This window comes from Hevea brasiliensis, chromosome 1 (assembly GCF_030052815.1).
Source record: "Hevea brasiliensis isolate MT/VB/25A 57/8 chromosome 1, ASM3005281v1, whole genome shotgun sequence".
Taxonomy (NCBI): Eukaryota; Viridiplantae; Streptophyta; class Magnoliopsida; order Malpighiales; family Euphorbiaceae; genus Hevea; species Hevea brasiliensis.
The window spans coordinates 122,979,393-123,004,923 of record NC_079493.1 but is presented as its reverse complement, the minus strand read 5'-3'; the positions used below and the strand labels follow the sequence as shown (position 1 = coordinate 123,004,923).

At 33.6% G+C, this 25,531-nt stretch overlaps 3 protein-coding genes across 3 annotated transcripts; 1 reads left to right on the top strand and 2 right to left on the bottom strand.

Moving 5' to 3' along the window:
* Window positions 1–2,871: 2,871 nt before the first annotated feature.
* On the top strand, window positions 2,872–7,380 carry LOC110642311 (transmembrane 9 superfamily member 7). Its single transcript, XM_021794304.2, has 7 exons — window positions 2,872–3,117; window positions 4,249–4,413; window positions 4,535–4,644; window positions 4,872–4,980; window positions 5,067–5,179; window positions 5,738–5,888; window positions 6,023–7,380. The coding sequence occupies exons 1-7, from the start codon at window positions 3,013–3,015 to the stop codon at window positions 7,178–7,180; spliced, it is 1,911 nt and encodes a 636-aa protein (XP_021649996.2). The 5' UTR covers window positions 2,872–3,012; the 3' UTR covers window positions 7,181–7,380.
* A 2,307-nt stretch (window positions 7,381–9,687) lies between these two features.
* LOC110642322 (uncharacterized) lies at window positions 9,688–14,327 on the bottom strand. The gene is made up of 6 exons (XM_021794314.2): window positions 13,603–14,327; window positions 11,523–11,575; window positions 11,090–11,177; window positions 10,877–10,975; window positions 10,097–10,224; window positions 9,688–10,002 (listed from the first exon to the last, which is right to left on the bottom strand). Exons 1-6 carry the CDS (start codon window positions 14,281–14,283, stop codon window positions 9,963–9,965), a joined length of 1,089 nt encoding a protein of 362 aa, XP_021650006.2. The 5' UTR covers window positions 14,284–14,327; the 3' UTR covers window positions 9,688–9,962.
* Window positions 14,328–17,532: 3,205 nt separating this feature from the next.
* LOC110642321 (beta-galactosidase 1) lies at window positions 17,533–25,059 on the bottom strand. Its single transcript, XM_058150586.1, has 19 exons — window positions 24,574–25,059; window positions 24,315–24,410; window positions 24,093–24,205; window positions 23,905–23,971; window positions 23,686–23,778; window positions 23,405–23,548; window positions 22,768–22,856; window positions 22,531–22,636; window positions 22,354–22,441; window positions 21,325–21,443; window positions 21,064–21,228; window positions 20,796–20,974; window positions 20,545–20,654; window positions 20,081–20,190; window positions 19,853–19,963; window positions 19,661–19,771; window positions 19,060–19,265; window positions 18,642–18,978; window positions 17,533–18,193 (listed from the first exon to the last, which is right to left on the bottom strand). Exons 1-19 carry the CDS (start codon window positions 24,742–24,744, stop codon window positions 18,083–18,085), a joined length of 2,526 nt encoding a protein of 841 aa, XP_058006569.1. The 5' UTR covers window positions 24,745–25,059; the 3' UTR covers window positions 17,533–18,082.
* Between the last annotated feature and the right edge of the window lie 472 nt (window positions 25,060–25,531).

Below are 25,531 nucleotides of genomic sequence, written 5' to 3'. Positions count from 1 at the left end.
ATATAAGTAAGGAGAGAGCATGACAGAAGAAAAAAAAAACGCATCTTAAACGAGAGAGAGAGAGAGAGAGAGAGAGAGAGAGAGAGAGAGGCATATGGGTAGGAAGAGAGTATGGCAAAAAAAAAAAAAGGAAGTGCCCAGCCATGGATGAAACATACACACACATATAGAGAGAGAGAGAGAGAGAGAGAGATAGAAGAAGAAGAAGAAGAAGTCTTCTTCTTCTTCTCTTCTTTTGTTTTCTTGTCTTTCTTTGGTAGCTACTGTTGGTGGCAGGCTTTTAAAAGAAACCCCAGCCCTTTTTTATTTTTTCCTATGCCTGGCCTCCTCCTCAGTGCACCTCGGTGATGTGCCGTGTCTTTCCTCCCTTTGGGAGATGCTGGCTACGCCAAAGGCGGGCTATAACAATGATGTTCTGTGGAGAACTTCATTCTGTCATGTAATTATGGCTTAAGTTAGCCTTTCTTTGTCACGTTTCTCCATCATGCTCTCTTTTGCTTTTTGTGGAGAACATATTTTGAAACTATGGAATTTACAACTTTTGTCAATCTATTTTATGGCATGCCTTGCAATCTTCACCCTAACTGTACACTTAGAGTAGTGAAAATACAATTGACCACTCTCAAATTTAGAGTAAGAATAAGCATTCTTCAATTTGCAACAAAGATGTGTGGTATGGTAGGTTTATTGTCTCCAAATCGTGTAACCGCATTGTTGGTTGTGTTTTTGAGAAAGTTGTTAATGGGACATAGGCTAAAAACCCTATTGCATAGTAGTTTACTTAGACTTCCATTGCAAGCACCACTTGGTCAAGGAATTGTAGTGCTGAACAGATGGAGTCTTGAGTGATTTGGCTTGTTGCTTTCTGGTTCAGTTTAATTTCTGAAGCTTATCATTGTCTATTAACTGCTTAAAGTGTACCCTAAGACCTTTTCATCATTGTTTTTATGAACCAGTATCAATCGGTCTGTAATAACAGCACTTTTCTGGAGACAATTGTCAATTTTTAAGCCCCCATTTGGCATACTAAAATTCAAAATGCATAATTCATTTGTGAATGAACTCTAGCAAATGAATTTTCATGTTTGATATGCTGAAAGTTAGAACATGGATTTGAATTGAATTTCACAAAATCATATTTGGAATAAATGCAAAAATGAAGATTCATTTATATTTATTTTCTAAAGTATTATTGACATACTAATCTTATAAAACAAATAATAAATTCATAATTATATTTATTTGTACTTTTTAACATAATAATCTTGCATTTGTGTTTTTTTATTAGGATACATAATATACTCATATTTTATATATTATTACCCTTAAAATAATATCTATTACTATGTAAATTAAATAATTTAGAATAACAAAATGCATAGATAATTGGTGAAAAAATGAATTTTATTAGGGAAGAGAAGTAAAAAGTGAAAGTATGTGTAAACTTGTCATTATAGTTAATTTTGTAGAATTCATTTGAGAATTCTATCTATTTTGATGTAATTTGTGATAAGTTATGTTCAATTTTGTAGAATTCAAATCATAGAATTGAAATCTAAATTTTTTTAGTTCCAAACATAAAATTTTAAATCTGAAAATAAATTTTATAAAATTTTATGGAATTCATTTCAAACGGGCGTAAGTGAAACAAGGACTCCAATATTGCATGTGGCTTGGATGCACATTTTGCTTGTGATTAGATTAGAGATGTTAAATGTACTGTAGCGTTCCTTGGCTGAAACGTTGATTAATTTTGGTGCAGATATGGCGAATGATCGATTTGATTTACAGGCCGGAAGAGGAGGTCCTCGCAGAACTGGATAAGTTCAAATCTGACATCCTCACTTGATAAAGGCTAGAACTAAGTAGTTTTCCTTAAAACTGAAAGGCTGAACAGTGAGGAGCAAATGAGTGTGTGTTAGCATCGTCCTTTCTTCAGGCAATTTTAGATGCTCAGAATCTACTTGAGTTGCATGTTAACTTTTTAAGGTTGCCGATTATTGATAACCTTGAACTTCATCTTTTTTCTTGCATATTCACCCCTTCCCGGAGTTTATTTTAGGCAAGTTGGCTGTTCTACACTCACAACACCAACATCTACAATGAGTAGAACTCGAATTCTTAACTTTTGTTGTAGGTAACTGAACCAACTTGTTTTTGGCTTATATGAAAACATAATCCTGATTCTGAATGATTTATAGAACCCAGATTATAGTGTAATTTCATTTTTAAACATGAGAAAGGCTACCGAATCTGCTAATGAGATGAAAAAATATTGACTTCATTCCCCATTTTTTGAAGACATTGCTGCTAAAATTATTAGTCAACAGTTCTTAGTCGTCTGGTAAATCACTTTTCCTCTAATGATAGATATATTTCTAATGCTCCGACTTTCAATTAATCCGTGTCAAACGATTTGGTGGGCAATATTGTTTGAGGATTTTGACACGTTTAAGATTTTATTTTATGGTTATGCAGGATGGATTGTCATTTGTGAAGCTAATAAAAAAGTGAAAATTTACGTGTTAAGAGAGCATTATTCTCGTCTAGAATAATTAGCCTATTTGTATTGAGGGATGATCATATCGTACCTAATTATCAACAAGACAAGTAAAAATATTAGTGATGCCTTTTGGAATTTGGTTGAAGCCACCAGATTTTGACGCAATATTTTGACATTATTATTTTATAATATTTATGGTTGAGAGATTCTCATGACCATATATATAAAATTAAATTCACTTTCGAATTTTTTAGGACATTTTTCACATTTAATAATATTTAAAATTTTAACATGATAAAAAAAAGGCTAAACGAGAAAAAAAAAAAAAATTGATTAATTGAATTCTGGAAGCAGCGAAGGGGTTACCGAAGAAAGCCTGGCTATAGTCAAAACCAACACACAGCTACAGTTGAAGTCTGGCACTGCAAAACCCTCCTCCCTTTTGACAAAAAAAAAAACCACTCCCTTTACTTCTCTATCTGTCCATTTCTCTGTTTAGAATAGGGAAGATGAAGATGGGTACGATCTCTGCAACTTTCTTCTTCGCTTTCCTCCTTATCTCCTCTGCACACTCCTTCTATCTTCCTGGCGTAGCTCCTCGTGACTTTCACAGGGTACCATCTAGCTACTTATCTCTTTTCTCCCGTTGTTTTTTCCGCCTGCTCTTTTATGTTTCTGTTTTTTCATTTCGTTTGGCTCTTCCAGTTTCTGGGTTTCATTTTTTATGTTCTTTGAAGCTCACGGGTTCTGCCTCTGTTTTGGTTAAAACTTAAAATAGAGTTGGATCTAGGGTTTGGAGTTTGATCCATAGTATTGCTGATTTGGGTTTTTGTAGATCTGTTTCTTCGCTTTGGGTTTGCTTTGGATCTGTGTTCTTGGGTTTTTACTTCTTTGACTAGTTGTTAGTATTTAAAATTGAGCTCGTGAATTGACAAGAAGTTTATGGTTAGTTATTTATGTGAGTTCTTTGTGTTTTTATTGTAGTTTTTGATTGATTGGTATGAGGGTCATTGAGATTTTGGCTTTTAACATACAGAAAGACTAATGTAATCCAAAGGGTTATTCGCGTGTGCTATTCACATTATACGTGTGTGTGAGTTAATGATGATTAATGATGGAGAAGATTTACAAGAAGCATCTAGAAAACTAGAATGGACATTGAACTGCAACTGAATATTCGACATGGACGCTGAATAATGGGTTTTTTTTATTCTTAAAAAAGTTTCATTAATTAATGAATGTCAGATTATGGAGGTGAAATTTTGGTAGAATGCGTAATATTGAATCCAGAAATGCAATTGAGAAGATTGGTTTTATGATGAGAGATTTAGTTAAATTGTTGGGCCTTTAACATATGTCTTAACTTTATCTACAAATGGTGTCATAAACACTAATAGTCACAGTGGAGCCATTAGACAATACTGTATGTTTATGCTTTCACCATATCTGTTTTTGGGCAACCAACAAAAGTATGGAACTGATGAATTGTTTGATTTGGAGTATAATGTTCATGGTAACGTTTTTCATTTCAAATAGGATGTCCTTCTGAACTTTGCTTTTTTTATATATGGTGGAGAGCAATGGTGTGAGGTTCTTATGCCTTTAATAAATTGTGAGAGCAAGGGTGCGAGGGTCTTATTCGTTTAATAAATTGTGAAAAGCTTTTAACTTTTCCATTGTTCATTTAGTTTTCTTGCTTTCTTCTTATTAACTTTACTATCTAATATTTATGCTTTTTTGAGTAGGGGGATCCCCTTTCCGTCAAAGTGAACAAATTGTCATCTACGAAGACACAACTTCCATATGACTACTACTTCTTGAAATATTGTAAGCCTAAAAAGATTATTAACAATGCAGAAAATTTGGGAGAGGTTCTTCGAGGTGACCGAATTGAGAATTCTGTATACACTGTAAGAATCTGTTGCCCTTTCTTTGTTTTATTTAATATTAATTAGTGACAAGCTGAAGTGATGGTGAATTGTGGTGGTTGTTACCTTGGGATGCGGATCTAATTTATGAATCCCACTCCAGTTTGAAATGATGGAAGAGCAGCCATGCAAAGTGGCCTGTGGAGTCACTCTCGATGTTGAGTCTGCCAAGAATTTCAAGGAAAAAATTGATGATGAATATCGTGTCAACATGTAAGTTGGAGATGTGCCTCCAATATTTTATTTTTATTATTATGAGTTTTTGTTTGCATATGTGCAGTTTTTCCATCTTAAACTCCACTCTTCTGTTGCTTTTTTATTTACTAGGTCATTTGTTTTGCGTTTGTGTAGTATGCTAATCTTATACTCATCTGTTGCATGTCCATTTTCGGTAAGAATGGTTTCTTATTTGTATTGATAGTTGGGAAATGGATGTGCAGGATACTGGATAATCTACCAGTTGCTGTTCGTAGACAAAGGAGAGATGGCAGTCAGTCAACAACTTATGAACATGGTTTCCGTGTTGGATTCAAAGGAACTTACGCTGGGGTAAGTTTTAGAAAGCACTAGCTGGTATAGGAGTTTATTTTTTTTTATTTCTGCTATTTTGTTTTGAGATTTTGTTTCCTTTACAGAGTAAAGAGGAGAAATATTTTATCAATAACCATTTGAGCTTTAGAGTTATGTATCACAAGGATACTGAGACAGACTCTGCTCGAATTGTTGGGTTTGAGGTTATTCCAAACAGGTATTGTACCATCTTCCTCTTTGTCATATTTCAGTTTTCATTTTATTAGGTTTTTTTGGGTGGATGGTGATGAATTGAGTTTATTGTTTACCTCAAATTCTGAAAGCAGAAATGCAATTAGAGGAAGATAAAAATTTAAACACATGACTAAACATGGGCATTCTTGCTGCCAGTGGATTTAATTGCAAAAGGATTTAGGTACATTGATGATTGATGTATGTGCTAATGCTTGCATGTGGTCATTGCTCTGAAGCTCCCATTTGTTGCTTTTTGGCAGAGCAAAATAGTTATCTCATTTGCTTTCAGCAGGTTATTTTTGTGCCACATACAAGTTTACCTTATTTCTGTTTTGCATGCTATTGTACTCATTGGTGACTTTTCATCAGCATCCTGTTGATTTTTTATAGCAAATGCTGGTGTTATTTTCTTTATGGTTTTCCAATCATATAACAATGTGTTCACTGTGCAATCAGTTCTTTCTTGCATGTTATGTCCACTCTCTGGATTGTGAAATGGTTTCTTTATTTCCTTCTGTTTCAATCTGATTCTTGTAAACAGTATTAATCATGAATACAAGGAATGGGATGATAACAATCCTCAAGTGACAACATGCAACAAGGACATCAAGAAGTTGATTCAAGGTAGTATTGTTCCACAAGAAGTTGACTCAGGCAAGAAAGTTGTATTCTCATATGATGTTACCTTCAAGGTACTCCATTACAGATAATTCTTTGATTTTTCTTCTTCCTTAAGCTGTCTGTATGTCTGTGTCTGCGAGCTTGTCTTTTTTCCCCCTTCTTTTCTGCACAGATTTTCGCACTTATATGGTTTTTTTTTCCCCAGGAAAGTGAGATTAAATGGGCATCTCGGTGGGACACATACCTACTCATGAATGATGATCAGATCCATTGGTTCTCCATCATAAACTCACTAATGATTGTCCTGTTCCTTTCTGGCATGGTGGCCATGATCATGATGAGAACTTTGTTCAGAGATATTGCAAACTACAATCAGTTGGAGACTCAAGATGAGACTCAGGAAGAAACAGGGTGGAAACTTGTCCATGGAGATGTGTTCCGGGCACCTATCAATTCTAGTTTACTTTGTGTTTATGTTGGTACAGGTGTACAAATCTTTGGAATGACACTAGTGACGATGATATTTGCATTGCTGGGTTTCTTATCCCCTTCCAACAGAGGTGGCCTTATGACAGCTATGGTTCTGTTGTGGGTCTTCATGGGCATATTAGCTGGTTACTCATCAGCACGTTTGTACAAAATGTTCAAGGGAACAGAGTGGAAGAGGAACACCCTAAAAACTGCATTTATGTTCCCGGGTATTCTTTTTGCTATCTTCTTTGTGCTGAATGCCTTAATTTGGGGAGAGCAGTCTTCAGGGGCAGTGCCTTTTGGGACCATGTTTGCTTTGGTTTGCTTGTGGTTTGGCATATCTGTCCCCTTGGTCTTTGTAGGTAGTTACCTTGGTTTCAAAAAGCCAGCTATTGAAGACCCTGTGAAAACAAACAAAATTCCTAGGCAAATACCTGAACAGGCATGGTACATGAAACCAGTCTTCTCCATACTCATTGGAGGCATTCTACCATTTGGTGCTGTTTTTATCGAGCTCTTCTTCATCTTGACATCAATATGGCTGAATCAATTCTACTACATATTTGGTTTCCTCTTCATAGTGTTTGTTATCCTTTTGATCACTTGCGCAGAGATAACAATTGTACTCTGTTACTTCCAGTTATGCAGTGAGGACTATCACTGGTGGTGGAGATCTTACCTGACTGCTGGCTCATCTGCTCTGTACCTTTTCCTCTACTCAGTATTCTACTTCTTTACCAAATTGGAAATCACAAAGTTGGTTTCTGGAATCCTCTACTTTGGTTATATGATAATCATATCGTATGCTTTCTTTGTTTTGACCGGAACAATTGGGTTCTATGCTTGCTTCTGGTTCGTCCGAAAGATCTACTCCTCCGTCAAAATTGACTGACCTGAAGATGGAAAAGGTGGATGAGGACAATACCAACTCCAGGGGTTCTGTTTAGTCTTTTTCTCTGCTTTTGCCAGATGCAGAATATGCTATGGAAATTTTGGGTTGGTCTAGCCTGGTGAAAGCATTTCATGTGTTGATTATATAGTAGGGATGGGTTTGTTTACGCTTGTGAAAATTATATAATACTGTTCTCACTAGTTTCTGTGCATTAAGAGATGATCTAGATATCTCCATACGGTATATCAAATGTCATCTACTCAAATCATGAGATGATGAGTTCGTTCATACTGCTGCTGTTTCTTATGTTTGAAACTCTGAAGTTGCAAATATGAAAAATCAGTTGTTGGAGGCTAACGTGTCATTTTCATTTGCGCCAACGCTGCAGAGGGTTTTTTGTTTATTTGTGTGTTGTGGGGTTGTGGGGAGGAGGGGGAGATTAGGAAGCGAGATTATGTTACACGTTTGTGGATTTTTTTGGTGCATAAGATTATCATACAAATGATTGTCAACCGTTGGATGATTTAGATTCATGTGGACCTATGTGGCTTCATCCAACGATTGAACAGCAAGCCATTGAATTATCTTTTTGAAGAATTAAAATAAAAATTGAAGCAGGCAATAAATGTTTGGAATGCAAACCTTAGCAAAACTATACATTTATTTCTTGGAAGAGATTTGGCATGACAATTGGAACGTGTGGCTGTGACGAGTGGTTTGATTTAAATCCAAATTTGCGATTTTAATATAAGATTTAGGAAAATTTTGCTGTTTGTTTAAAAGAGTGTAATGTAATTTCATGTAATCAATTATATAATGTAATTAAAATTGTCATTATATTTTTATATTTAATTATAAAATAAAAATAAGAATAATATAATATAATTATAATTTTTATTTTAATATTTAATTTATTTATAGTGTTAATAATAAATGATAATAGTTGCAATTATTAGTAACCAAGTAATAGTGGTACTTAAATAGCGATGATGACAACAATGTAAGGTAGTGATGGTAGTAATTGTAGATGTGACAGTAGTTAAGTAGCAGTGGTAGTGATGATAGTGATAATGGTAAAAGAATAGTGTTAACGACAAAGTTGAGATAGTGATGAAAATAGCAGTGATAGCTGAGTAGTGGTGGTTATAGTATTGACGATAAAAAAAAATTAACGTTTACATCTTTTTTTATGTGTAATGATCATTAATTACTTTAAATATAATTGATTACGTTATATAATTGTTATTTTATTACATTAAATTTTTTTATTTTGCCAAACAATATAATTATGTAATATAATGATGATTACATCATACTTAATATAACCTTCGGTGATATTTGGTAGAGCGTAATGCAATGAATATAATTAATTATATAATGCAATTAAAACTGTAATAAAATTATCATTACATTCCTTTGTTTGATTGCGAAATAAAAATATAAATAGTGTAATATAATGATAATTTTTATTTTAATATTTAATTTATTTATAATATTAATAATAAGTGGTAATAGTTGCATTGATTGATAATTAAGTGATAGTGGTAGTAACAATGGTAATTAGATAGTGGCAGTAGTGACAAAGTAAGATAACGATGATAGTTGTGGCCAAGTAGTGGTAGAGTTAACAGTAGCTAAGTGGGAGGAAAAAAAACTTGGGTGGGAGAGGGCAGAAAATAGTGAAAAGCCACTGTATGCTAAAGATTGAGCATGTAGGCTCTCATCATCTGCGCCACCATCCACACACACACAAAAGCTATATTTGTATAGTGTATTGTTGTAAGATCTAACTTTTGAATGATCTATGATTTCAGTAGGATTAAGTAATGGAAGTAACAAGATAATTGGGAATGGTTGGGTTGTTGGTAAATGTGGTAGTAACAAAGTAGGAGTAGTGATAATAACAGTAATATTGATCGAGTAGTGATGGTTTTAATAATATTAATAATAAATAAAAAATAAGTAATCATAATCATGATTAGATTATAAATTTAATTACATCATACTAAAAATATCTTAATTTAATTATTTTTAAATTTTTATTTTTTTAAACCTAGTATGAATATGAAACAAAATGATTTCAGTTTAATTAAATTTGATTCTTATAATTTTTAAATTTTTTAAATTTAATTTTAATACAAAGCAAAACCAATCGATATCGATTTAATTTCTATTAAGTTGATTTTAATCCAATTTTTAACTCTAAACAAGCACTTCATTTAGTTATTGTATTTTAATATTTCGGCTACACCCAGAATTTCTCTTCGCTCTTTTATTTCTAATACTAATCCGACCTTGGGCGAACACGTACTTCTCTCTGGACGGAGACTCTCTAAGCTGCAAGGTTTTTATTATCTTTCCTTTTCAAGTTCCATAAACAGTGATGGATCATTATTCCACTAAGATGAGAGAATCCAAGCAAAATCATTTCACAATTACAACCACCAGAACATGCAGTCCTTAATTTATTCATTTAGCAACTACTTATGAAAAAGCCATGAAAAAAATTTAAAGAGCAAACAACTTGATAATCATACTAGAATGTTTGTAGTTCAGCAAAAGGCTAAAAATGCCTAAACTAATCCAGATCATCATATTAAGGACTAACTAGCTTCCAATGGAAAAACCTAAGGATTCAATACATAATGGCCATAATTCTCTTCAACAAGGAGACCCAAAGAAGCACTTGCAGCCTCAAAAAAAGGTAAAAAGAAATCAACGGTTGGATATCACATATACATGTTACAAAATTCCATCATCAATGTTCACCTAACAGGCATTATCATTGGCTTGAGTATAACCTTGATTTCCCATTTTTCTGCCTGTACATGAATAGAGAAAATATAGTTAGTCATAGGCAGTGCTGAAACAAAGATTGAATAGGAAATGCACATTTGATGAGACTAACAAACCAACCAAAATGCATCCTTCTTTTCTTGTGCTAATAGCTCTTCAAAGGAAATATCACCAACTTCAGTATCTTTGTTCTCAATCAGCTCACCAGACTTGGCCTTCAATTCCATGCAAGCACTGATTTCAAGCATCTAAAATAGAGAAGGTCAAAATGGTAAGAACTTCTAATCAAAAAATAATCTATGTGCTTAAAAAGAGTAGGGGAAAAAAATCTTTGCATTGATTTGAATTACACAACAAGATGAGAATTAAGATTTGGCCAGAGGAGCTGAGGAATTTCATGGTTCCCTACCCCTCACTGAAATGATATAATAATAACAATATATGAAAAGCAACATATGAGTGGAAAGGAAATATAAATACTAAAGCAGAATAGAAAAGAAAATTAAAACTCAAACTTAAAATATTAGCTATTTTTCTCTTCTTCCGTCTTCTCTAATATACACAGAGAAAAAGATGCAGAGTGCTGAATAATTGCCCGCATATTCCCTTGGTCTTGAATCTTTGCAAATTTTCGATCCATCAGAAATCAAAGTGCATCACACAATTTAGAGAGTAATTGTTAATTCACTAAAAAGATGTGTTTTTGAGACTGCATCTATAAATGTCCAAAACAAGTTTTTGAGATTTCATCTATTTCACCAATTGCATGGAAAAGGGAAAGAGCCAAAATTTACTTATATTATTTGTTTGCATGATCAGAATAGTGACAAACTATGAAAGCCATGCCAAAACAATCCATAATTACTTTTTTTAAATGTTCCAATAACAAGGGCATTTTACCTTTTCGTATGCTGGTGAGAGTTTAAGTTGTTGTTGGAGCCAATTATAAACAAATGTATCCTCTTCTAATCTCTTTTGTTCAAGCTCCAGCTTGTAAATCTAAAAGAGGGATGGAGAGAGAGCGAGAGAGATTAATACAAATAAGTGACAACAAAATTGACAATGTTTTCTTTGTTAATCAGGTCAACTATAACTGAATTAGTAATTGGTCACCTGTTGACTGAGGCGATCCATTGAAGACCTGTCTGCCTTGAATAGAAGAGCCTTTGTTATTGTGAACTTGCGTTTGATGACCTCAGACCTAGATTAAAAAAATATAAAAAATAGAAAAAAAAAGATGAAATGTGATACTGTAGTTATATATGTGGAAATAATGAAGTAGGAGATGCTATTTTAGAAAACAGATATTATGGAATATTATATCATGTAAATCAACAGAGCCATTCAAAAGTGTTGAAGGCAAAGCTAAGGTATGGACTATGAAGGGGTTGTGTAACTCAAGAACCAGAAAAGACTTATCTCGATCTATCAATCACAAAGGAAAACAAACCCACTAGCACAACAGTAGACAATACAACATCAACGAAACAGAAGAAAAACAAAAGCAGAAGTGCAAATTTGACTTCCAGAGAACAATCTAACATACTTGTGTTGTAACTCATTTCTAGCTTCAATCAAACAATTAGCAAATTGTCCAACCTGCATCACAAGAGAAGGCAAAGAAATATTACACTTCAGGTGATTCTGCATCAGAGTTTTTATTAAACCAACCATTCAATATTCCAAAATGCATGTTTTCAAGCTTGAAATATGCTATTACTTGCATAACATAAAGCATAGACTCTAAATTAAATAACCATAAATTTGATCTATCAACTGAACCAGATCTTCAGCAATATAGAATTAGACCAAGGCTTAAGTGTCTACCTAAAGGTCAAAACCCCATCACCTTCATGATTCCATGTATGCCTTGAGAATTTTGACAACACTAGTAAGACTTGGCTTAAAGGAACCCTGATTATAAAAAGCTCTTCTACAATAAAGCTCAAATACCTGATGAGGTTCATTGAACAATGCCAGATATCAAAAAAAGCTACATTTTTCCCCACTTTTTTTTTTTTCAAGAGGAGTTTGCACCTAGGGACACACAATAGAAACTAACAGACGACTGTTCTAAGGAAACACACAACATATGCACTGAAGGAGCGATGAAGTGACCCCTGAAGGAGATGAAGAGAATTCATGATAACCAAATCCAAAGTAAGCACATGATTCGCAAGCAAATCAGCCTCCTTTTGCTCTTTTCTATCCATGTGAGCAATCTCAACAAGCGAATTACGATTGAAGAAATTATGGCATTTCAAATGATAGACCAAAAAGATGCACTGTGTCACAATTCCACCGCCAATGACGAACGATACCAAGATTGATGTGAAACCAGTAATCCATACACCAGAGCTATCATGAATGACCCTTCCACTGCCAGCACATCCTTTATTACCATTAGCTGCACCATCAGAGTTAAGTTTCACCCATCCAAGTGGAGGTAAAGTCCAACCAATTAACTCTACCTTGTGACAAGGGTCACTGCCCTCCAACTCCAAGCATTAAAAATGATACCAGGGATGAAGCAGTTACTTTTCTGGCCTTCCTTCCAGGCATGAGAAAAGTAGCCAACTTTTCTATAAAGAAGAACAATACTTTCCAAGGCACTTGAAGAGTCTACTGCAGATGGACATATTACAATGGGACAATAAACATTATCCCACAGGTGAAAAACAACCATCAAGAAAATACCCCTTCCTCCAAAGTTGATAATCAAATAACTGCAAGGATCAATCCTAATTGTGTTAACAAAGAAAATGTATTTATCAACTTCAGCTGCCAACTAGTGCATAAGCTATAACTGGTTTAAAATCCAATTGTCAGTTGAGAGCACGTCATCGTATAATTGTGTGTGGTAACTAATCATAAGCCATGACTGGTTTAAAATCTAACTGCTGGTTGGGAGCACCTCAGTGTATAAACAGCATAATGCAGTAACAGGGAGTACTACTGCACCTAAGGTAAACTTCAATGATATTTATATTATCCCTTGTTAATCCCCCATGGCCCATACAGTCCTATCGTGCAGATTTACACAAATGAGCTGCTCTTGCAACTTGAACCCCCACGCTTAGTTATTTGGCAATCTGAGATTTCTATTACCACATAGTACAACATGCAATTGAAAATTTCTGTTGTAGCATTTTATATCGTTTGATCATCTCATCATCTCAACCATTTCATGAAACAGTAATTTACTTCCCATGTGAGGTCAAAAGATAAAAGCTATTATCCACATCCTTCTTTTGTCCTTTGTTTCCCTCCACAACTATCATTTATTTGTTAGCTCACCAACTTGATCGCAAAAAAATTGCAGTAGCCAACTAGAGAAGAGCCCTAAGCAAAGACTTCCCTGAGGAAGAGCCAGGGTAAGTACCTTTCCTCATTGAAAATGAAAATTGAGCACAAAATACAATTACTTAGCCAAAACAAATAACAAATAAATCAGACAGAAAAGAGCAATTAATCTAATTGTTTCCAAATGTTCTCCTGATGACAACAAACGTCACAATTTGACTTCTTTAGCATGGCAAGTTAGTTCCACAGCAAAAAGCATTTAACTATCTATTAAATCAAATATAATTAAATTGAATTATGGAAAAAAGTGTAAATTCAAAAACCTGAGCCAGTGTCAATCCCTTGCTTTCATTACACTTGACAAGCTGATCATACTGCTGCTTGATCTTCCTCTGCGTGGCACTACTCGTTGAAGTGAACGGGTACAAACAAACTAACTCCGGCTTAACCTGACCCGACCCCGAATCCGAACCTTCGCTTTGTCTCTCTAAGCCCTTGTCTTCACCCCCATTTTCTTCGCTCTTGGAATCCACTCTCTTCTTCTTCGCCCTCTTCTTCTTCTTTTTCGCTATCTGTGAATCCCCGGCTGACCCGTCACGGTCATTGCCATGACCCGACCTCGTTTCATCAGGGTAATTGCCAAATAGAGAGGCCCATTTGGGAGAATCGGATGGCAAGATGTCGAGAAGAAGAGAATGAGTTAAATGGGTTGCGTCATTTTCACGGTTTTTCCGAGTTCCATCGATTATTTTGGACAAATAACGGTTTATAACAGAAGTGTCACCGTTCTGGGTCTGTTCTTCTCGCTTTGGCTTGTTGAAACTCTTATAGAGAACATATAGAAAGATAAAGAAGGACACAGAAAACGCAAAGAAGGAGAGGAAGAAGAAGAACAAATGAGAGAACATGTGTTTGTGCTTGTCCAGATGATACAGTGAAAAGAATTGAAATTTAGAGATAAGATTAGATAAATGTGAACAAGTTACAGCTACAACAGCTGCCATTGAAACGCGTCTTGGAGAGAGAGAGAGAGAGGAACTTTTGGGTTTTGTTTTCAGAGTTAAATAAGAGAGACTCTCTCTAATACTCCTGCTTTTGAAGATTTGAAGTTTCTATACTTCTGTTATATCTATACTACAGCACACGGGGATAAGATGACAATAAAGTGTGTTATTTTGGGAGACAGGTGATCTGGAGCCGTTGAATTTGACTCTGATGAGAGATGATGGATTTATATATATATATATATATTCTTGGTAGAATAGCATAAAAATTAAAAATTACAAAGTCATGATTCTGTCCCTTGTTAGATTTAAGCATATATCTATTAAAATTTAAAAGGTTGTAAGTATGATCAAACCTGATTTAGTATAGTGATTTACTTAATTATGAAATTACTCGTGCTATTACACGTAATTATTAATAATTTTAATTTATACATATTTTTTTAATTTTAATATATAAAAATAATATAATATTTTAAATTTTTATTAATTATTATATATTTTATTTTTATTGCATTTTGTTTTCTAAACTTTTTGAAATTTCATAATAAAAACATTTAAAATCTATAAAAAAATATATGAATTAAGTATAAATATATAAATACATATAATTAATATATGTTAATATATTATATCTTACTTTATAATAATGACTATTTATTATAGTATTAAGAGAGTAACTATTAAATAATTTATAATTTATATATACATAAGTAGAAAATTAATAACTTAATTATAATTTAAAGCGATTAAATAATTAAAAAATTTAATAGAAAAAGTTTACACTTTTAAATGATTTAGAAGCATTGAAATAAATGGTAAATTATATAATTTGCAATGACTCTCATATGATTAGTAGGTCAAATAGAAGTGAGAAACAAGTTTAAAATTTACATGTATTTTATAATATTAAGAACTTTCCACGAATTGCTCAAAAACATGTTAATAAATATCATTTAGTGGTTGACGTAATCTCTAGCTCTAATTATCACTTGTATCCTTCTTAAGTAAACAAAATTATTATAAAATATTAGATTATATTGATGCTTCAATATGCAATTATATAGTATTTATTCAGTCAAAACCCATATTCATTAATAAACATTAACCAATTAAGTATTAACTTTTAGGCCCTTAACCATTTGTACACATGGAAAATGGTTTAAAATGGCTTTGACAATTTGTTCCTACCTCATTTAGGGTTTTAACTAAGAGACCTAATCATTGGATGGATTGGATTAAACCTAAAAGGCTTTGCCGATATACAAAAATTAAATTTTAATTCTAAATTCGTAGGTTGAAATTGATTATGTGCATATTTAGTATTGAAATTAGAGAGTTAAAATTATAGCTATTAAATTTAGACTGAGCTAATCAGTTAAATCAATAAATTGGTATGACTTAGTTGATTTGGTCGCTTCAATTATTTAATAAAATAATTTTTTTTATGTTAGTATAAAAAATTAAACTCAAAACCTCTTAAAAATTCTTTAAATTCAAAATCAATTAGATATTTTTTAATTGAATGTATTTATTTTTTTATTATATATTTAATATTTTATAAATAATAAAAAGATAACTATACATTTATATAAATTTTTTATATATTATATTACTTAATACTTTTATATAAAATTTGAAAACATTATTAAGATTTTTGTAAATATAACTTAATAAAGGTTAAAGTTTTATTTTAAATAATTAAAATTTAACTAATTAATTATTTTTATTTATTTATTTATATTAGTAGACTTTATATTTAAATAATTTTTAATTAATTTATATATATTTAATTATTTTTTTAATGACCAACTGATTAAATCATGGATCTACTGGTTGAACCATTCACCTAATCTATTTGTTTAATCAACCTCTAGATCGGGTTTAATAATACTAATTAAAACTATTCTTTAAATAATAATAATAATTTTAGACGCTGTTAAAAATAACTGTTTAAAAATGATTATTTTATTTTTATAGTATTCTTATAATTAATATTTATTAAATTTAATTTTAAATTATTTCTCAATATTTTGACTAGTGTATTTTTTTTTTACTTAAGGTAAATTATTTAATCTATATATTTTACTTTCGTTAAACCGTTTAGTCCATTGGTCAATTTTTTTATTAGTTAATATTGGTAAAACTAATATTTAATTTTTCTATTTTAACGAACTAATTAGTTAATCACTATATTTTAAAAAAATATATTAGTTAGTCCCTATAATTTGACTCTATTAATTATTTAGTTCCATAATTATTTTTTATATCTTAATTATCCTAATATTTTCTCCTTTATTTTTCTCTTATCTTTTATTATTGTCTTTCTCCATGTTTCTTCTCATCTATACTTGCACCATTCTCCCTTATTCTCTCTTTGTTTTAAGATGTTGATAAAAATGATACAACTGTCTACATAAAAAAGGCTAATAAGTTTTTTTAAATTTTCAAATAATAAAAAAAATATTTTCCATTAGAAAAACACTAAAATGATATTCAAGAAATTAAAAATTAAAAAAAATAAAATTCAAATTTAATCTCTACATAATAAAGTCTTTATTTCTATCCAATAATATATTTTTCAAAATATATAAACTAACTAATTAATTTCACTAAAATAAAACGATTAAATAGTAATATTTTTTAAAATATAAAAATCAACTAATTAATTTTTTTAAAATAAAAAAATTAAATAATAAATTTAATAACATAAATAATGAAAAAATTATCGAAAGAAATAAATAGTTTAATGAAAACAAAATATAAATATTAAATAATATATTTTTTAAAATATAACTAAATAGTTAATTTTATTAAAATATAAAATTTAAATAATAATTTTTCTTTTTTCTTAAGGGCAATTCTAAAAGTAATATCAAACAACCCTATATTTTTTAATTATTCAACTATGTATGTATATTTTTTTATCATTCAACTCTGCTAAACACTTGTTGGGCCAGCCCAAGTGTCTAAGGCGAGCGGATTCCTAGACGAACAAGTATTCTTGATAGTGAGCCCAAGTCCAGTTTATCTCTATCCGGACAACCAACCCGAACTTTTCCCAGTGATTTTCTTCCCATTAAAGCCTCTATCACAAGTTATGATCACAAAGATGATTACCCAAGGGGCCACTCTTAAAACTTGCCATCAAAACTAAGGCATCCAAAAGGGACCAAATATGACAACGATGCAATATGCAATTGGTGACAAACCAAAACACAAATAAACTCAATTTGGAAGAATAAAGCATCACCACAAGGAAACTTTCTTAAAAATGATCACGAATCAACGACACAATTGATAAGCTTGGTATCACTTTCTCAAAACTCAAGAAACTTTCTTACAAGAACAAAGCAATGAAGCAATTGCTTGCCAGGAAGTTACATGCAATAAAAAGAAAATATAAGATTACTGGAAACCAGAGGCTTTCATGTTCTAAAACTAATAAATTTTGCGCACGGACTTCATTAACTTCGTCTCGATGTGCTTCTGTCAAACCCCTCTCCTTTGCTTGCGTTCAGCGTGAAGAGCATAAACATTAAATAATAGGTAATTTATATACACAAGGCTTGTGTGCAATCACTTTCACAATCTCCGTCGGCTTTTGACCAGAAGGTGTGCTGTATATTTGTACAACTTCACCCTGTAAAAGCCGAATAAATGGTGGAGGTGGTGGTGGGGGTCTTACCTATGAAGCTTAATTTACCCAAAAAATAATAATAATATATTGAAGCTGCTGTGTTGAAGTGTGAGAAAACTAATCAGGAACCTTCCTGTATTTCGACTACTCCACATGTCATCAACTGCAAATGGCCTCCACAGCTAGTTTCTTCATGACGTTTGGGCATGGATCTCCTCCAAACATTTCAGGTGCTACAGTTACTGAGCACCAGTTCTGCCCAACACAAAGCTGCAAGAAAAGTCACACATCAGTGTTAAAGTATGAGATAAATAGGCAAAGGAAAGAACATTAAAACAAAAACAATGGGCCAGGTTGAAGTGCAGTTAACCAGTAAATGCAAATTCTAATGCCCATGTTTTCAATACGTATGAGTTCACTATTAAGAACTAATTTTGGGATGATCAACTAGTTGACCCTCCGGAAAGTTCAGAGCACCATCGAACATTAAAATAAGAAATCCTTGATTTTCTATGCAAAAAAGGGTCATTGAATTCCTTGGAAGAAGCCTTGAGTCCATAGTTTGGACTGTTTTATAGTAATGACACTTGCTGTGGTTCCTCAAACTTGGAGAACTGACAAGGGTGTTCTACCAGCCAAAGAGTATCCTCGTAACACAGTTAAAATCATTATCCCACTGCACCAAATGATAGCAAACAGGAAAGCAAGACCGACATACCCTGTTAAAAGCATCATATGAGTGAAAGGCGTGACAGCTTCCTTCACGATAGTTTCCACAAGCCCCTTCTGGTGTTCCAAAGCTAGCAAACTTAATTGACGAGATTTTCTGCCAAGGGCCACATGCCAAATGGGCTTTAGGCCTCAGGGGCTTATTGACTTTACCAGAGGCTTGCATCATGTAATTCATTAAAGTTGGCTGCCATTCATAAATATCAGCACATACACTGTCTACTTTTCTTCTAACCAGAGAAATCCCATTTGGGTCTCCACCACATTCTTCAAACACAACCAACAAGTTCCCTGTTGGGTTCAGCCATGAACGAGGGACATGGTACCTGAGAAATTATAGATCGTTGGTCAGTTTTTCTAGGCATGTGTAAAGAAAAGATTCCAACGTGACAAGTTAACTTTTTTACCATCTCTGTGAAGCCTCCCCACAATTACTTAAGCATTTATTCTCACTAAATGTTCCTGCATAATTACAGAAACCACAAGTACCAGATGCTTTATATGCAGGCCAGTATCGTCCAACACTCCGTCCATTTATCCATACTTGACCTTTACCCATGCTATCCATATCCACAGCCAATGGAGAATTTCCAGCTGGAGCATTGAAGGTGGTCTAGAAATGTGACACAAGAATGTTAGTTCTAGACTCAGCAGCTCCGAAATCAGATGGTAAAAAATATGCTTGGAACCATGCTCTAATTTGCTGATTAGAAATATGCCGCCTTCATTGGATATGTTTATTTAAAACAAAGCAAGTTATAGGAGCCACAACTCATTCGAGGCTTGAAAGCAGGAAGAACAAGCATGCTTCTTGGTTAACAGCAACCAAAAAATGAAGATAAAAAGAAAAAAAGGATTGAATGTTTTAAAAACTTTCCTGGCAAATTTTTCTAGGAAAACACGCTTTCTCTTAAAAATATACTTGTTGATGCAATACCAAGCAACACATTTTTTTAATCTTATTATCAATTACCAAAGCATCTCTAAATTTAAGTTTAAAATACTCACTTTATACCACATAAGTGGCTGCCTTTGGGACACAAAAGACCCCTGTGCCCACTCAACTGATGAACTCCCACTAAGTGAATGAAGACCCAATGCTTCTCCCTTAAGACCAATCTGATTAACAGCAAGTAAATCAATGAGTCTTCTGTACACCAAAGCAGCAAGAGAGGATATGATTGATGTTTAAAGACAAACCTTGTAGGACCACTTTTGCCATGACAAGTCTCTCCTTCCTTCATTTAAACCATTCAATGTCACTGGGCCAAGGATTCCAGCATTCCATGTCTCAAAGTGAGGACCAACATTCTGCACCAAAATCAAAAAGCAGCAAAAGAACACTATTATTTAAATTCAAAATATCAGAGGCACTGCTTGTAGAGCATAAATTCCACTAGTACATCCATGAGAGAGAGAGAGAGAGACCGGGAGACCAACTGCAACACTGAGAAGAGATATTTTGTTGACACCAGCTCTCATCTTGACACCTTGACTAAATGTCAACTTTGGGAATTCTAAACTTCCATATGCAGTTCCTGTTCAAGAATATGAAAATCAACGCTATAGGTAAGAGAAAATATAAAGTCATCAAACTATAAACAACAGACTGCTAGTCAATAAAAGTTATTTTAGATAGTGCCAGCAAGCAATACCAAGGAAGATTGATGTATAAACTGTTGTGTAAATTAATTAACCATGTCCCATCACTTAAAATGATTCTTTTTCTTAAAGTAGCATGGCCAAACATTATAAACCAATTTATCACAATTTCAAATTTCTGTAGGAAAAAATTCCAACAATATTAGAATTTTTTGAGGTCAATGCAAGCTTTCCTTTTTATATTTATGACAAAATAAGCTGAATAATACAAGCTATAAAACACATCTCACCAGATAATTGACCATTGATGAAAACATGCAAAGCATGGCCAGCTGATAGAACAGTCAGAACAGGATACTGTCCACTCTTCAGAAAGCCTTCACTGGGATCAATATTAACGCTGCAGACGGCAGAACAACATGTGAGAAAGATGAAAAGCTGAGTAATAGATAAATGCTACCAAAAGATAGTGAGTTAACGTCAATATCAAAAAATTGTAACCGAAAACAAAACACAGAGCCTGTTTAGTTATAATACTCACTCTGTCATGTACCACAAATAGTCTGAGGCATCTCTAGTTGTATTTATCTGCTCCAACAACCCAACCATAGTGAATGTATTGTCACCTTCTGAGTCTGTCTCTTCACTATATGCCTGCCAAGTGAATCCTCCATGCATAGGAACAGGACTCATCTTCATTCGTGCACTTTGCGCACCAAGCTGTGTGTGGACATTGGTTGAGCAAACCCAAAGAAATAATATAAGTTTTAACTACAAACTTTGAGGTGTTGTAAGGAAGAAATTCTGACCCTTGCAGTGTTGTAAGCAGTGTTCTTGCAGTCTGGAAGAATGCTGATAGACCAAGGAGGCAAGTTGTAATGCATATTTCCAAAAGCCACTCTCGAAAATGATCCCTGATTGTAATTTGCAAGGAATGCAGCACAAGCTCCAGATGTAGATTTAAATACATGAGCCTGTACATAAATCATGAAAGCAAGGGATAAAATTTACTTACACGCCCATAAGAAAAATAACTATATTTCATTATCATGGAAGAAGGTATATTTGACCTCTTGATAATTTCCGAGTGGTATCACAGCTGGATCCCCTGATACCAAAGCTGGTTCACACAACTTAATTGCTCTATGCAAATCCTTTAAATGGCCCCATTTAGGCTGCCTCAGTAGTCCTGGACAAAGAAAAGTCTTCCAATTCTTTAGATTGATGTACAACAAATTAGCAATCAATATTAGGTCACAACAACTGTAGAAGAGGCTATAGTAATATGAAGGAGGAAAAAAGTAGAAAATGTTTTAAAAGCTTGTATAATAATGACAACATTACACATTTCTAAAGATTTAACCCAAAATCGTTTAGAGTGGAGAAAGCGAATCCATATAGCCGACTCCAAATTTTTTGGATAAAGACTTAGTTGAGTTGAGTTGAGTTGTATAATAATGACAACATTAACTAATAAAAGAAAAGCATAAAAAATAATATCATTCCTTATCCTTAATGTGTATTAATCATAAATTTATTGTTTGACCAGGGGAGGACCCACCACACCATTGGATATATGTAAATAGACAATTTTTATCAGTTAAGGACATTTTAACTGTTTTTGAGCTATCAAAATCTTAACAAAAGGGGAAAATGACATCTGCAAGACCAAAGTTCTTTGAGAACAACTTGAAAAAGGGCTGATAGGCAATCATCACCTCAGCAACCTAAGCTATATGTCTCAAGCATTTCAGCATCACTCTTCACATGACATTACATAACATTTGAGCTTCTAGAAAGTCCCTTTAATTACAAATACTAAGTCTCAACAAAGAGGACATAGCCATTATTTAACCAGAAGCAAGAACATTAGCTGTTGAGCTGCCCCTTGCTTCATGGTGAAGTGCAAGCAGCACTAACTCCACATATGTGGAAGATGGTTCTTGACAGCAGTCTGGGTATTGCACCCCAGCTTTTCTCAGTATGAATCTTAAAAGACATATGGCATAATTATAAGTTTCTAATTAAAAATAAGCAAACCGGTAATGGATAAACATCAAGGAAAACACCACCTTAAAATACCAAATCTTTGTGCATACCATATTCATCAATTGGAGCATCATAATCATAACTTGTGGCAATGAAAGGACCACCAGCAGTTCTTCCAAAATTTGTTCCCCCATGATACTAAGCCAAGAAAAATCAAGCATATAAGGTTTAGCATTACTTTGCCATAAAGCAATTCACTTGGTAAATTCCAGAAACTATTAAATTACCATATAGTAATTTATGAATGATCCTCCCTTCTGTATAAACCTTGCAACTGAAAACGCCAAGTCTTCAGCTGGTCTGTAAGGAACTGCACCACCAAATTCAGTATACCTGCAGGCAAAAAAGAAAATATATAAAGGAATTCAGTCAATATACCACTGTACTTTACTATGAACCTGCAATTCTTGTATGGATAATTGATATAAAGGAAACAATGCCGCAGCACGGAGCAAGCAACTTACCAGCCAGTCCAGGCTTCAGTCCACATCTTTGGTTTGTATGGCTTGTTTGGAGAGAAATAGTCACAATAGAAACCATTGCAGGTGTTAATCTATTGAGATAGCAGCATATTAATAAAATGTTAGGAGCCACTCAAAGCATAAGTTGAAAGAACTTGGTAAAATAACCCAATGATAAGACCACATGATTCCCAAATACAAAAAGTTAAACTGAAAATATTTGATTCCAAAAAGCTGGATTTAAAATACATTGTTTCTCGTGTTCCTCCAAGAAAAGAAAAGGCACAAGTATTATTTATAAACACCCACTAACTTTGAGAGTTGAACTGGGTGGTGATTATTATTAACAATGAGACATGGTCATCAATTCTATCATCACAAAAACCCTCAATGACCAGAGAGGATTAAAAAAAGACAATCTGCTACAGGAGGGACTGAGATGCTGCAAAACAGAGCCATGTGCTATGAGGAATAATAATTCATTTCATCCAGGACCAACAAAAGGGCCTGTTAACTAACAACCACACCAAGGAAGTGAGGGAGACATAACATGAGGACCATAAAGAATTAGATATGGAACATGAAAAGAAAATGTAAACAGATGATGCTAAAAGGCAAAATAGATCTGCTGATAACTTACAACAGGATCCGGGGCATCATCTTGCTTGCACATGACCCATGGGACTCCAGTGCCAAGACCTACAGCCATATTTGCTGCCCATTTGGTGTAAGCTTGACCAGGTGCACCAAGTTCATATTCCATGGGTCCATATTCATTCTCAATCTATCAAAGACATTGACAGGAAAAGAAAGATAGTTCCTTTTAATAACGTTATCGATTATTCCATCAAATGGATGAAAAGATCAAGAAGATGCGTGCTTTATATTCAATTGGAGGAGAGACCAATAAGATGGGAATACCTGGGATAAAATTATTGGACCACCTTGAGATTCAAATAGCCCTTCTGCTTTCATCATGTTGACAATCTTTGTAGTGAATTTTTGCATTTGAGCCTTCATTTTAGAAAATTTAAAATCCAAAATTAATTAAATAGATAAATCAAATCAATGGAATAGGGGAAATCCATAGGAAAAAAGAAAAAGAGTTTATGTAAAATGAACCATAAAAATGTGCCTCACCTTGAAAGGGCCATTATCTGTTCTGAAATTGATGCCTGGAATGTACTTGAGCCAAACAGGGAGACCCCTGGAAATTAGAATTTAGAACATAATGCTTAGCCAAACTTCACCAAACTTCATATATAATTGAGCTTTTCTTTCTGTTTATAGAAAGAGAATATTTTGCACTTCAAGTGCTGGTGTATTACCCAAAGTTCCATTCAGCACAGACATAAGGTCCAATCCTGAGATGAAGATAAAGACCTGCTTGCTTCACCAGCTTGACAAACTTGATCAAATCATAGTTCCCCTCGAAATAATACTATAACAGTCAATCACATAAAGAAATTAGAAGTATTTCTCCAGTGAGTGAAAATATTTATCGAAAGGGAAAAAAAAAACATTAAAATAAGTTTTCGATTCTTAATTACTTTTCCAGGCGAAGGTTCATGGCCATTCCAAAAAACATAAGTCTGAATCACATCCAATCCTCCTTCCTTTGCCTTTTGTATAAGATCTGGCCACATCTGCCATATCCCCAACAAAAAAAAAAAAACAATGAATTAAGGGCCAAAAATATAAGCAAATTCAGAGTTACCCATTTGAAGAGAAGCTTCAAGAGGACTTGCGGGAAAAGAAAAAAAAAATGATGAAACAAGAGAACCCCTTGAAGCACATTTGGAAAAATACCTCAGGGGAGCTTCTTGGGTAGTGAATGGATCCAGAAATGAGGATCCTTCTCTGGCCATTAATGGTGATAGCCTTAGAGTCATAAGACACAGAGGCACTAACAGAGCAAACCCATAAACCCAACAACCAAAAAACCACTAACACATTATTGCACATTGCAAGCTTCTTCATGACCTCAAGAACGATGACCTCCCAAAACAATGGCCTTTTTTCCCCTTCCCTTATTCTCTCTCTAAGCACACTTTATTCTATGCTTCTTTATCTAGAGAGAGAAAGCACACAGAATGAAGAAAAAAGAGAGAAAGACAAAGAAAGAAAGCAGATGGTTATGTATTTCTTTGTCTCTCGAGAACCTTTCTTTTCTTTACAGGAAGAGAAAATGCAAGAAAGTGTGAGAAAATGAAGCAAGAAGAGAGAGAGAGAGAAAGAGAAGGTTATACTAGTTTTTGTCTAGTAATAAGTGTGTGGCCTTGTTAATTATAAGGAAAAACGAAGGTGCTTTGCAGTTTGCAGCCGCTTTTTGGCACTCAGCTCTGAGGGGTTGGACAGAGAAATTGGGACCCTCATTTTGGACTCACTGTCACTGACGCGGAGTGATTTTAGTATTGAAAAAAGCGCTTAAGGTTAAGGCGTGTTTGGCTGGATGTAAAAAATGGGCCTTAAAAAGCGCTTTTCTTTGGGCTTTTAAAACACAAAGATTCGATTTACACAATCCCAATACGGTCGGTTCCCAATTTATTATCGTCCACATACCTAGCTTGTGTTTTGCTTCTCTACATTTGATACTCCTATCCACGCGCCAATGCAGCGAGTGGGTATAAACAAAAATAAAAAGAAATTAGAGCATAGCAATGTGAACTGTTAGAAAGTGCAGCAATGTGAACTGTTAGAAAGTGCTTCCATTCCATGGGATATCTTGGTTGATTTGGTAATTTTATGTTCAATTTTACAATTAAAA

Bases quoted from the DNA above. Each gene is read 5' to 3' on its own strand.
- LOC110642311 (XM_021794304.2), top strand. From the start codon at position 3,013: ATGAAGATGGGTACGATCTCTGCAACTTTCTTCTTCGCTTTCCTCCTT. The intron at 3,118-4,248 runs GTACCATCTAGC...TTTTTTGAGTAG, and splicing joins CTCCTCGTGACTTTCACAGG to GGGGATCCCCTTTCCGTCAA. The intron at 5,180-5,737 runs GTATTGTACCAT...TCTTGTAAACAG, and splicing joins TTTGAGGTTATTCCAAACAG to TATTAATCATGAATACAAGG.
- LOC110642322 (XM_021794314.2), bottom strand. From the start codon at position 14,283: ATGGCAGCTGTTGTAGCTGTAACTTGTTCACATTTATCTAATCTTATC. The intron at 10,976-11,089 runs GTGACCAATTAC...TCCCTCTTTTAG, and splicing joins TGGATCGCCTCAGTCAACAG to ATTTACAAGCTGGAGCTTGA. The intron at 10,225-10,876 runs GTAAAATGCCCT...TCTCTATTTTAG, and splicing joins TCTCACCAGCATACGAAAAG to ATGCTTGAAATCAGTGCTTG.
- LOC110642321 (XM_058150586.1), bottom strand. From the start codon at position 24,744: ATGAAGAAGCTTGCAATGTGCAATAATGTGTTAGTGGTTTTTTGGTTG. The intron at 23,779-23,904 runs GTGAGGCACATT...TCTAAAATGAAG, and splicing joins CAGATAATGGCCCTTTCAAG to GCTCAAATGCAAAAATTCAC. The intron at 18,194-18,641 runs GTATGTCGGTCT...CTTTTCTTGCAG, and splicing joins CATATGATGCTTTTAACAGG to CTTTGTGTTGGGCAGAACTG.